Here is a 13665-nt window from a genome sequence, read left to right on the forward strand (position 1 = left end):
TGATGCATCTGTATTGGTTTTGGGAAGCTTAAGCAGCTCTGTCATCTTTTTTATTTTGCAATATGACAATGCCTTGTGGTGCACAGAAACTGGATGTTTTCCAGGCATCCTGCTTTAGCATGCCCTCTGGCCAGCTTCAGCCTCCTCTTTCATCACTTGAAGACTTTTTCAAAATATCTTTTTTCAGTATTTTCAAGTTGTTAAGATACTTTCACATTTTGAGTTTTAGCATACTGGAAAAAAAAATTATATTATTATGTATAACTAGTTATTAAATAATTTGCTGCATATTTAGTAAACTATATTTAACTGGTTTAATTTTAAACTTTTGTCCTAAAAAAATTTCCACGTACTGAAGGAATGGAGGGAAAAGTAAACACTCCATCTTAGTAGGTCTGTTAACCTACAGTTTTAATACAACTTAATGGTTTTGATGACCAAGTAATATATACAAAAAAAACCCCAACAGCTTCATTATTGTCCACTACTCTTCTTTATGGAGAAGCATACATTCACTCATTCAGGGTCCTGCTGACAGCTGAAAAATAACATGATACTCTGCAAAATGAAGGGCAAATTGAGGCTGGCTGTATTCTTTCAGGGAGAAGTTGGAGGGAATATGCCAACTTATCTCTCAGCTTCACACCTTACCTGAAGAGACCAATCCATACAGGTGACAACACGATGCTTTGACCAGTGCTCATCATAAAACTGACGGTTAAAGGAAAGGTTGGCTCCTGCTTGAATATCTCTGTGTGAATTCAAACAAAGGGACACTTTTTGAAGTACTAGGTTTCAAATGCTGTGAAAAGCAATGTAAAAATCTCTGACTACTTCTCAAATCTTTACCCAGTCTGGGAAATTCTGCCACCTTGATTTTATGGCTCTCAATGACAGTCTTGTCGATAACAAATCTGCACCAAAAACCAAACTGCAATTGCAATTTCCCACTGTCTTCCTGACTACAAGACACTTCTGCTACCATTGTCTATCAGGACCAAACCTGGCCCTGGCATTTAGCATCACCTGTTCTGAATCTTTACCTCCATGCCCTCACCAAATCTCTGTTATCTTTGATTCCTGAAATCTTAAAGTTACAGAACTTCTGTCCAGTGATGGAGACGGCGGATGCCTTCTGGTACCATTAGGATGTACTGAAGTTCAGTGCTGGTCCAATGCTGCCACACCAATGTATTTAAACAGTTAGAGGGGTAATGTTCTAGAGCAACTTCCAGTAAGTAATTTCAGTGCAACACAGCTATAGATTTTTCCATGAGGATTCGATGGATACACAGCTGTTGAAATCTAAATCCTTCCTCTAGTACTAACAAGTTTTGCTGCTTCTACTCCCCTATCAATTGCTGAATACACAATCTGTCACCTCTCATCTTACGTGTTTAGACTGCAAACACTTTAAGGAGATCATCATTTTCATCCACACAATGCATAGCACAGTGGGATCCATTACACACCCGAGGCAGTAGCAGACTATAAACTACAGTAATTTGAGTTTGTAAAAATATCATGACATAAGGGCACTGGAACATACACATGCACATCTACATATGTGTACACAAACATTTATTTACTTCAGTTATTAATGTTTTTCTTCAGAATATGACATTTCACACACAAAAAAACCCCACAATTAAGCCACCTGCATAATATTTCAAAGAAAAAAATCCAGAGCAATAAAGCATGAGGCTATTCTACAAAATAATTTAGGCTAACAATGTGACCCAGGCCTTCTCAGAGAAATTTTAGACTATACAAATGTCTACTTTAGTTTTAAAACTAAGGCTTCCTGGCATTGGAATCCTTTTTATAAAGGTTACTTTACAAAAGCAAACAAACCCCAAACTGACCCATCTTTCTCTTCTACATCTCTGCCACTGTAGTCGAAGAAGATGTCTGAATCTTCAGCCAAAGCTCGCTCAATTACACGCATTGTCCGGTCAAAAAAGATCAGAAATTCTTCTGAATGGAGAACTTGTTGTTTTTCTTCTTCTGTCAGTTCCCTAGGAGGAGCTTGGAAAATGAAAAGATGTAGTTGATGACATTTCACCCCTTTCCCAACGAATCAACATTTTCAGTGAGTTTATTTTTACATGAAAGCTTGTTGTAGCAATGTCAGGACAAAAATCAAAGCTTTACACTCAAAATCATGACTAAAAATTTTTTACTATACCTAAACATACCCCTGTATATGCCCTGAAGGTGGCATTTACACAGAAGAGATCCTATATCTTATATATTTATTATTCTGAAATGGAAAATACTTAACCCCCCTAAATTAAATAAACTCTGAGTTCCTATTTCAGCAACTGGCTCTGACTGACATTTAGGCAATACCTAACTCGAAAAAGCAGAACACTTATGTAACAGAGGATCTGTCAGAGGAGTAAAAGATAAAATAATCTTCTTAACTTATACTACAGTTCTTTGTGTTAAAAGAGACTCACATAATCTCTCTCTCCACTTCTTCCCATTTCTCCTTGGTGGTACTGATAAATTCTATCTTTGCTTTAGGACTTTTGTGGAGCAATGAAGGAAAATAACCAAAGACATTCTCCGAGGCAGTAACCGACCAAACATCAGTTTCTTTAAGGCAGTTTTCCTCCTCACAGAGGAATCCTAAGAGCCAGAGCAAGACACCACTGAGCCACGGACAAAGAAAAGAAAGACAAAGGCTCGTCTTCAAAGCCCTCCTTCCAGAGTGCCCACTACAATTAAGTATGAGGCACTGGCGACAAGGGACTTTGACGAGCAAGTTCCAAAGGGGAAAACTCACTAAACAACTCATCAGCTGCTCCACCTGCAGTAGGTAATGGACATCGCAGGAACAGGTGATAGGTGCTTGTTGTGGGCGACTCTCTGCTAAGGGGCACTGAGACCCATCTGTAGAGCAGATAGGGAGTCAAGAGCGGTGTGCTGCCTGCCTGGAGCCAAGATCAGAGATATGGCCAAGAGAGTACCACGACTCAGCAGGGATGCAGGCTACCACCCCTTACTTGTGCTCCATGTAGGTATGAATGATGTCATGAGGCATGACATCTCCAGGATCAAGAAGGATTTTAAAACCTTGGGGGAGCAGATAAAAGGTAGAGGGGCTCAGGTTGTTTTCTCCTCTGTCCTGTTCACTAGAGATAAAGGAGGAGTTTGCAATGGAAAAATCAGCCAAGTGAACTCCTGGCTGAGAGGCTGGTGCCGGCGGGAAGGCTTTGGGTACTTTGACAATGGATCCTTCCTTGAGGACTACAGCTTGATAGGACGGGATGGGATTCATCTCTCCCATAAGTGCACTGGAATATTTGGGAGTAGACTAGCAAACTTAATTAAGAGGTCTTTAAACTAAGGGACTTGGGGGGTGGAGGGGGAAGCAAAATAGAACAAGCTGTCTCCTCTAGTTGGGAAACACGGCAGGACAGGGAATGCAATGATAAGTGCCCTTCATCTGCACACTGGGCTGAGATACGGAAGGCTGACCACCCTGAGGAAGAGCCAAACCGGAGAGAATCTCCTGCACCTGCCCAGGGAAACCTACGTGTTAGAGTAAGCCCCTGCGCTGCCTCTACACCAATGCACCCAGCCTGGGGAATAAGCAGGAGGAACTGGAGATGTGGGTGTGGATGTGGGGCTACAACCTCATTGTGGTCAGAGACGTGGTGGGACAGCTGCCATGACTGGAGCACAGCCATGGAGGGTTATGTATTGTTCAGGAAAGACAGGCTGACAAGGCTTGGAGGTGGAGTTGCTCTCTATGTGAGGGAGCAATTAATGTGTACTGAACTGTGCCTGGGTGGGGATGAGGAGCGGGTAGAGTGCTTATGGGAAAAAATTAATGGGCAGGGCAAGGCAGGTGATAGGTGTGCTGCTGGACCTGGTACTGATGAATAAGGAGGGCCTGGTTGGGGATGTGAAGGTTGGAGGCAACCTCGGCTGCAGTGACCATGAGATGGTAGAGTTCAAGATCCTGTGTGGGTGGAAGAGGCAGGACACAAAGCAGGATCGTGACCCTGGATTTCAGGCAAGCCAACTTTGGCCTCTTCAGAGATCTACTTGGACAAATCTCATGGGATATGATTCTAGAAGACAGAAGTGTTCATGAGAGCTGGTCAATCTTCAAGCACCACTTCCTCTAAGCCCGGGATCAGTGTGTCCCAGTGCGCAAGAAAGGAGGAAAAGGAGGTAGGAGGCCTCCATGGATGAGCAACGATCTGATGGGACAACTCAGGCAGAAAGCAGCCATCTATGAGAGGTGGAAACAGGGGCTGCTTCTTGGGAAGAGTATAGGAACATTGCCAGGGCATGCAGGGGTGCAACTAGGAAGGCTAGAGCCCTTCTAGAATTACATTTAGCCAGGGAAGTTAAGGACAGCAATAAGGCATTTCTCAAGTACACCAGCAGCAGAAGGATGGTGAGGGGGAATGTGGGCCCACTGCTAAATGCTGAGGGTGCCCTGGTGTCTGAGTATGCAGAGAAGGCTGAAGTACTGAATGCCTTCTTTGCTTCAGTCTTTACGGCCAAGGCCAGCCCCCAGGAAGCCCAGTCCAGCAACGATAACAGGATGGCCAGGACAGCAGAGGACTTGCCCTGGGTGGAAGAGGAAGAGGTTAAAGACTTGTTGGCCAAGCTTAAGGCTCATAAGTCAATGGGTCCTGATGCGATGCATCAGAGAGTGCTGAGAGAGCTGGCTGATGTGATTGCTGAGCCTCTCTCCATTTTTTTCTCCATCCACAGATGAAGTGCCTGAGGACTGGTGAAAGGCCAATGTCACACCAGTCTTCAAAGATGGCAAGGACGACCCAGGAAACTACACGCCGGTCAGCCTCACCTCCATCCCTGGAAAGGTGATGGAACAACTCATCCTGAATGTTATCACTGAACATATGAAGGAAAAGATGGTTATCAGGGGGAGTCAACATAGCTTCACCAAGGGGAAATCCTGTTTGACCAACCTGATAGCCTTCTATGAGTGCATAATCATCTGGCTAGATGAGGGGAGAGTACTGGATGTCATCTACCTTGACTTCAACAAGGCTTTTGACACTGTCTCCCATAACATCCTCATCAGAAGGCTCAAGCAGTGTGGCTTGGATGAGTGGACAGTGAAGTGGATCGAGAGCTGGCTGAATGACAGAGCCCAGAGGATGGTGATCAACGGCACAGAATCGAGTTGGAGGCCTGTGGCCAGTGGAGTTCCACAGGGATCAGTTCTGGGGCCAGTCTTGTTCAATATCTTCATCAACCACCTGCATGAGGGGACAGAGTGTACCCTCAGCAAGTTGGCTGATGACACCAAACTGGGAGGACTGGCTGATTCCCCAGAAGGCTGTGCTGCCATTCAGCAGGATCTCGACTGGCTTGAGAACTGGGCAGAGAGGAACCTCATGAGGTTCAACAAGGACAAGTGCAGAGTCCTGCATCTGGGAAGGAACAAACCCATGCACCAATACAGGCTGGGGGTCGAACTGCTGAAGAGCAGCTCTGCAGAGAGAGACCTGGGAGTCCTGATTGTTAATAAACTAAATATGAGCCAGCAATGTGCCTTCATGGCCAAGAAGGCCAATGGCATCCTGGGATGCATCAAGATGAGTATGGCCAGCAGGTCAAGGGAGGTTCTTCTCCCTCTCTACTGTGCCCTGATGAGGTCTCATCTGGAGTGCTGTGTCCAGTTCTGGGTTCCTCAGGTCAAAAGGGACAGAGAAGTGCTGGAGTTGGGTTCCTTCCAACCCCTACCATTGTATGATTCTATGAAAGCTGCCCTGGGAGGAGCTAGGAGCCATCTCAGGCTGTGGTCAGGATAGCCTGGCCCCCATGAGAGGAAGTTGCTTCTTTACACGTATGCAGAGTTGCTATATCTTTACTTCCAAATCAGTATTTCCAATACAGTCCTCTATTTGAAAAATACTATGTTTGTAGGAGTCACCAGGGCTATATCTCCATCAGTTTAATGGCCTCTTATTAAATTCCAACTCAAACAAGAGAAATTGGTATGCTGGTATTGCTATGGTAGAAAATTCTGTTGTCAATTACACTAGCAAGGTCATACTGATACAGTGGCAATGTTGTATACCAATTATGTCTTTGTTCACATGTGCTTTTAAATAATTGTTTTAGTTATAGTTCAGAATTACTTGTCTTTCAAAAGTGCCATTAGTAACTTACACCAAATCAACCTTACAACTAGCTTAAATTCCCAGCATGAACAGCTCTGTTGAAATCACAGGAACTATGTTAACAGAGAACTTTGTTCCAAATTTATAATTAGGTACACCAACAACATATCATAAACAGACTTACTGCAAAATTAGAGACTCATAATTTAACTGTTGATCAAAGGTATCCTGCATTTGGCTTTGCACCACAGATCTGAGGTATTTACTTGTGAAGATGATCTTGCAGTCTCTCTAGGCCATACTGGGTTCAAACACCAGCAGCCAAAAAATATTATTCAGCATGTTGCCTCAGAAAACACCCAGTATACATCAACATTTAACTCCGAGCCCTGTCATCCCTATCTTAATGTTTAATTAAACAAGTGACACAGTTTAAAGTCGCAGTTTGAAATTATTTTCCAGTTGCTGTGCTACTTTCAGCTATCAGGGAGGTGCAGTCCTTGTTTGCCATCTGATTCTCTCATGGTTCATGCTAGATTCATGAGCTCTGGGTGCTCAAATGCAATGCCCCCAGGGGCAAGGATGGACCACAGGGCACCAGAGCAGGCAGGGGCAGTGACATGGTCAGCATTACTGCAGCACTCAGCTCCCCCAGTTTTCAGTGCGCTTGCTTTCAGAGCACTCCCCGCATTTGGGAGAGGCTCTGCAAGACAAAAATCTCTGCACTACACATGGGCTAAGTATAGAGGGTAAGAAAAATGCAAAAGGTGGAAAGCAATTTGGCCCTCAGGAGACAAAGCAGCTAAGAAGTTGGAAACTTTAGCATGTGATGATCTCCTATGGCCTCGGCCCTATGCCTTCTCTCACCAGGTTAGTGGTCCCCGTGGAGCTTCACACATCCAGAGAATATCTACATCCCCCTGTACAGTCCTCCTGAGTAGCAGAGCGACAATTTCCAAGGCAGGAGCACAATTTGCCTCTAAGTGCTTTATACAGAAGCAATGCATGTGAAAAAAAGAATGACTAGCATGAAGCACAGGTTGACCTATTGCAGCATCTGCTTATGAATAGTAATTGGTACTAAGGGAGTTCATCTGGCAAGGAAGCCTGTAATGAGGCAATATCCCACTGTCACCGCTAAAGCATTGCTTTCTGAGAATCAAAGACAACAAGCATGACAATGCAGCAAAACAGCATAAAAAGGGAGAAAATAACTGCAAAGGCAACTGGAAAACTCATCTTAAACTGCTCCAAATGGTAAAAATTATTTGCTAAATCAAATCCTCTCTACAGCTTGGAAGTATAAATTTATTGCTCATCCATTTGCCTACTATAACTGGCAAAGAAAATACACCCAAAAATCAATAGAAAGGGAAAAGGCAAAAAATAAACAGCTTGGTAGCTGTGGAGTGTTCACAAGCAATGGAGACACGTATGACTGCAGTTCTACCTCAGCAAAATCTCCCTTGCAGTTAGCAATGATCTGTGGGAGGCCAGCAGCCTATTAAATCCTCTTCGGCAGCAGAAACACCTTGGCTAAAGTTTGTAGGGCATAAATCAGCTCACTTCATTCATATGACTGACACACCAGATGCCCCTTGGCGATATTAAGCTTCATATTTTAACTTCATTTTCTTCTTTCTTTCAGCTGCCTCTGAAGTTTTATTTGAGGCAATCTCTTCTTACAAGAATGTTAACATCATTACTCTTTTCCAGTGTAAAATACTGCTGTAACTTCTGCAAATATATCAAGTATAAGCAAAAAACCCAAAACACACAGGTGTGTTCTTTCAAATATGAAGATTTTCTAACCTATCTGTCAGAGCCACTTCCATTTTCCCCTTGCTCCTTCTCCCCATCTGTCCATTACCTCCAATAAAATGAAAAGAATCTGTGTAATTTTCTGCAATTTTTCTTCCTATCTGGGAGCTTACATTTACTTTGATCCCAGCTCTCAAAGAGACACAGGCTCTCTCCAGGAAAACTCTGAGAAACCTAAGTAGCTTATCAAAGTATTTTTTGGTTTGTTTTGTCACTAAGACCTATGTGATGTGACAAAATCTTCAGAAATTCTCTGTGAGAGTACAGCATTTGCCTTCAACTATCTGATCTCCCTGGCATAAAAAACAAACAAACCACATCTAACCCTCCCTATCTAAGAAAGCCTCGTGCAATGCTTAGCTTAAGAGTGTGAAAAAGTAATGTGCCTACTTCCTGGAGTGCAATGAAGCTCCTGCAAAGGAAGACTTAGACTTTGCTCTTGCTTCTATACCATGGCTTCATCATGAACTAATGTGCTCGTGCTCTGCTTCTTGCCTGAAGGAGCTGAATCTACCCCTGGCCCCATACACCTCATGGTAAGAGGACCCATAGAGCAGTCAATATGTTCTGCCTAACAGGGCCACTGCGTACCCCTTCTGTCCACCAACCCACTGAAATACTGTGGGGTCACAAGCAGAGCACTGCCCAGGTGGCTCTGGGGTTATGAGGTCAACAACATGTATCAGAGGCATTGCACTCATGTTAATGTGTAATACACTATGAGATAAAATGGAATTTACACTGAAAATCAAAACCCTGAGAAGTTAGATATGTATGGAGGACACTAGAGGTGAAGAAAATGCAAGGTATATCCATTATGAAAGACATTGTACACTTGTGCATGAACAAATAGGTCTAGAATATGTAACAAAAATTAAATATGACATGAAAACATCAGATTTGTTCAACACTTACTTCTGAAAAATAGGAGCATTTTACTATTTTGCATGATTTAACATGATCCCCAGAAACACTGTTTTCACATTAGGTCCTTTGTAAAAAAATTTACTTGGAAAAAACATGAAAAAAATTGAAAACATTTCATTGGATCTTTAGCAACTCAGGTAAAATATATTTTAATCTGGCAGAAGCAGGTTTGTAGTAAATATAAATAGTTGTGATAACAGTACAGGATCAAATGCACAAATATTCAAATACAGGGATTTGCAACTTCTACTAAGAGAGCAAAAAAGATATTTTTAAAATCCCAAACCGACAAAATAGGAAAAAGCCCCATATTGAAATAAGTATAATAGAATATAAAAAATATTCTTCTGGAACCTCAGCAATTGTAAAAATCTGACAAAAGAAATGAAGTCCATTAAAGCCAAAGAAAAGAAAAGAAAAAAAAAAGAACAGAAAGAGTAAGTGAATGAAAGAAAGGGTGAACTAATAAAAAGAGTAAACCAGGAAGCAGCCGTTTCGTGAGCACTGAGATATAAGGAGAGACAGAAGGAGACAGTAAAACCCTGTAAAGAGATGTATTGGTTTTTTTGGCATGTGTTTATACTGTAGATGACGATGGATTGTAGAAATGCACATGTATGAGTATGAGAACTGCAAGGTGCTAAGGGGCACCCAGCAGCTTTTAGTCCTTGTCTATCAATAGCCTGTGGTTGTTGTTGTTTCACTTGTGCTTCTTGCTTTCATGTCAGGCTTGATATGTGCCATATCGTGGTTATGTTTGGTTTGAAATGCAAGTCCCTGCATGGCACAGTTGTTGAATGTGTAAAGGGAGATTTTGGGGTGCATTTAGGGATTGGCCAGTTCTGGGGTAGCAGGGCCTAGAGCCTTAAATTTGAAGCTGTGCCAAGCACGGCTGTTCCTATTGATCATGCTTCCCCAAGGTCTGTGCTGAGCACCATCCCTGGGCACACCTGAGCTGTGCTATCAGGATGGGCTGGCACAGCTGAGCTTGCTGTGCTGTTGGTGGCAGCGAAATTGTGGTGTTACAGGCTATGACAAACCTCAAAGAGATTACAGGGGCAAAGCCAGCAACATTGTCCTGCTTCTCTGATACTGATGCCTGAGCTGGAGAGAGCTGAAGCACCTCCCACGCTACAGCCTGCTGTGTGGACACCCAAGCTCCATGCACAGGGCCAGCGTGAGAGGTAAGCACAACAGTAGTTTGAAGCTGCTGATCCCAGCCTCCCTCATCACAGCGTTTCATGCAAGTTTCTGTGGATATATTCAGATAAATGCAGGTTGAGGCCCACTTTCAAGACTCAGCCCGTCCTGCTGTTCATGTGGTATGTACTGACATAAAGAGGCGCCTTAGGTGGAGCTTCAGAGCTCCCTGGTGGTGGAAAGCCCCAGTCCACTTGATGAAAGAGTTTGGGACTTGTCTCTTTGTTTATGTGGTCAGAGGAGTCTGTGAACAGGCAGAGCCCAGCCCAGTTCACCAGCAGGTATCCCACAGTTGGGTCTCCCAAGGACAGCAGGGACACCATGCACCGGAGATGTGAGTGACAGCAAGCAGCCTCATGGAAGTAGCACAGAGAGGTCACAAGGCTTCATATGCTTTCCACAGTCAAGAAGCCATGTCATTACCTCTCACTCTGGAAACATCCAGGGGCCCTCAAGCTGATCCTCTGCCCTTAGCACCTCCATGGCACTGAAGTGCCACAAGAGATGTGCCAGACAGGCTGCCCTATTGCAGGTGCATTGTGTGCCTTATGGTGATGCTGAGGCAGGTCCAGAACTAAGGTCAGACCCTATGAATGGGCATGACTGGGGAATAATCCCACCAAATCCTGCAGAGCAACTCTGGGCTATGCAGGGGGGAGATGAGGAAATTAAGCATGCAATAAATGTCTGTAGAATTAAACTGGACTACCAGTAAACCACAGAGAAAAAATAAAATCACATTCCCTCTTAAAATACCATTATAAAAATAGAGCGCTCCTGTCCTGTTGGCTCAGGGAGAAGAAGACTGAACAGACTGGACTCAAGCATATTTTTCATCCTGACCTATTTTTGAGTTATAGTCGTGAAAAAATTGTCTGCCTTTCTCTCTCTGCACTTCTCTCCCACATTTTTGGTTGTGGGTTTTTTTTTTCCTTACACTCCTATAACTCAAAAAAGGCCAGGCTGATTTTTTTTTTTTAATCTGTTAAAAAATGTGCTCCCTGAGCTGAAACCAAATTTCAGCCCAGAGCAAATTTTTACGGCTGGGTTATAAATCCTTGAAAAACAGGATTCATAATGGAAGTGCTGACACAGCCTTAACTACTACATAGCAGTGTGAATGGCGCCACTATAATATCTATTAGATAGATTCTTTAAAAAGTTTGCAAAATATTGTCTTGCCTTGCAAAGAAAAAGAAGCCAGAGTACTTAATGCCAATATAAACATGCTTTTAACCCATTATGTGCTAATTTGCAGAAAAGCTATTAATTCTGAGTAAGCACAGAGTGCGGCAGCGACAGGAAATGTTCCTCTAAACTCCTGTTTGACTTGTAACATGGTTTTAATCACTTCCATGAAATACAAACGATGTCTTCAAACTCCGAACAACATGAGAAGGGTGATTACAACAGAGAGGAAAATGGGATTTTGTTGGTGAAAGGGCTAAAGCCAACAGGGAGAGAATGACACCAAGTGCTAAAAAATGGGACTCCGTTCTCTCTGAATTTGGGGACAACTGCTTCATTTGAGTCATAAAATTTAATATCAGCCATCAGCACGCCACTACTTTATCTGTCACAACATGTACTGCAAGTCAAGCTCACTTTCTATCAGGCAATAAGCATGTTTTTTTCTTCCTTGAACCCAGACAAGTGTTAGCACCTCACAAAGCCGGTTCTGCTAAAACAAGCTGTGCCTTGCTTTTACAGCCTGCAGTTTGTGTGTCTAAGACTAGTGCTAAAGTTACCATTCCTGGGGGGTCTTCTAGGCAGGGAAGGGGAGCACTGCTCTGAAACTAACAGAGAAATAAAAGACGTTGGCAGTGGCACTTGGTCAGCAAAGTATATAAAGGGCCAACTTGAAAGCCCACAAAAAAGTGAAATACATCAGTAACGTATTTAGATTTTTTTTTCTTCTTCATGCAGAAGTTTGTGCTTTCTCCCCAGATATGAGTGCTAGCATTACTTTTATGTGGAAATAAATGGAGGTGGGGTCAGCTGTAAGCTCAATGCTAGAGGGACATTCAGCGACTTGGGATAGTCCTCATGTACTAGGTGCAGTGATACTAGTTTTTATAGGTTCCTGTTATCCCCAGTAAAAGAGATAGTGTGTCAGCTCCAATGACTGCTAGAGTCCATAGTCGAGCTGACCCCACAGTTTTGGGAGGAAAGGTAATTTCCAGGGAAAAGTAAGATTTTTTATGTCATGATGTTTCTTGCTCATGCCTTCCGTTCTGACTTTGCTGACTCCTATGTGACTCCTGCTGCTGATGTCACCACTGCTCCTGCTGCTCCCCTCTGCCCGTGGTAGAGGCGGCTGGGAGCAGTGGAAGAAGCAGAAGGATGAGGAGTGAGAGGAGTGAGTTTCCCCTTCTGTGTTTCTACAAGGACCTAATGAGCAACCAACACTGCAGGATTTATGGCATGGGTAGTTTCTAGGATGCTCTTAAGAGGGAAGAAAGAAAGATAATTTATAATCAAAACAGCCTGGCTGGTACTTCAACTCACTTCCATGTGTGAGGATAGCAACTGTGGGCACTATACAGAAAACTCGGGTTTTTTGGACACTGATACAAATCATGCCAAACTCCCCTGGATGAGAAGGAATCATACACTGCTATATCTACAGTTGACTATTACATGGGCTTCTCTGTAAAATGACTCCATACTTTTCCTCCGGCAAGAAAAACAAAGCTAAGCTCTAGTACTGGGTTTGTGTGGCCAGGTTTTGGTAGTGGGGGGCTGCAGGGGTGGCATCTGTGAAAACCTGCTATAAGCTTCCCCCATATCTGTGATTAATGTATTTGAGAAGGGAAGCAAGTTACTGCTCAGGTGCAAAAACTGCAGCAGAAGGGAGTGAGAATGTGTGAAAAACTCTGCAGACATCAAGGTCAGTGAAGAAGGAGGGGAGGAGGTGCTCCAGGCCCGGAGCAGAGATTTCTCTGTGGGCCATGGTGCAGCCCATGGTGAGGCCCTGCCCCTGCAGCCATGGAAGCCACAGTGGAGCAGAGATCCAGTCACAGCCCAGGGAGAACCCCACGCCAGAGCAGATGGATGCCTGAAGAAGGCTGTTGGTGCCTGGGAAGCCCACACTCGAGAAAGTTCCTGGCAGGACCTGTGGTCCTGTGGACAGAGGAGCCCATGCCAGACAGCAGGTTTGCTGTCGGGACTTGTGACCCTGTGGGGGACCCACACTGGAGCAGCTCATTCCTGATAGACTGTTTCCCTTTTGGGCTAGATGCATAGTGGGCTAGTTCATGTAGCCTGCTGGAAGAACCCACATTGGAGAAATTCATACTATCTCCTGTGGGAGGGACCCCACACTGTACCAGGGGAAGTGTGAGAGGAAGGAACAGCAAAGACCATCTGTGATGAACTGACCGCAACCTTCATCTCCCACCCCCTTGCACCACTCTGGAGCGGGGGAAGCAGGTAGAAACACAGGAAGAAGGGAGGAGTGGGGGAAAGTGTTTTAAGGTTCTGTTTTTATTCATCATTACCCTGCTCAGTTTTGATTGTTAAAAAATCAGACCATTTCTCCCCAAGTTGAGTCTGCTTTGCCCATGCTGCTATTTGCTTAATGACCTCTCTGTCCTTA

The 13665-nt window shown here is 43.9% G+C and overlaps 1 protein-coding gene across 5 annotated transcripts in view; it reads right to left on the bottom strand.

Annotated features, from left to right (window-relative positions):
• DYNC1I1 (dynein cytoplasmic 1 intermediate chain 1) overlaps positions 1-13665 on the bottom strand; it is a 198666-nt gene that overhangs the window by 81553 nt on the left and 103448 nt on the right. For all 5 annotated transcript variants that reach the window (XM_061996369.1, XM_061996367.1, XM_061996368.1 and 2 more), the window contains 2 exons: positions 1866-2028; positions 652-751 (listed from right to left, as the gene is read on the bottom strand). In XM_061996369.1, coding sequence (XP_061852353.1) covers positions 652-751; positions 1866-2028 — 263 coding nt within the window. The remainder of the gene's footprint in view (positions 1-651; positions 752-1865; positions 2029-13665) is intronic.

Source organism: Colius striatus, chromosome 5 (genome assembly GCF_028858725.1).
Source record: "Colius striatus isolate bColStr4 chromosome 5, bColStr4.1.hap1, whole genome shotgun sequence".
Classification (NCBI taxonomy): domain Eukaryota; kingdom Metazoa; phylum Chordata; class Aves; order Coliiformes; family Coliidae; genus Colius; species Colius striatus.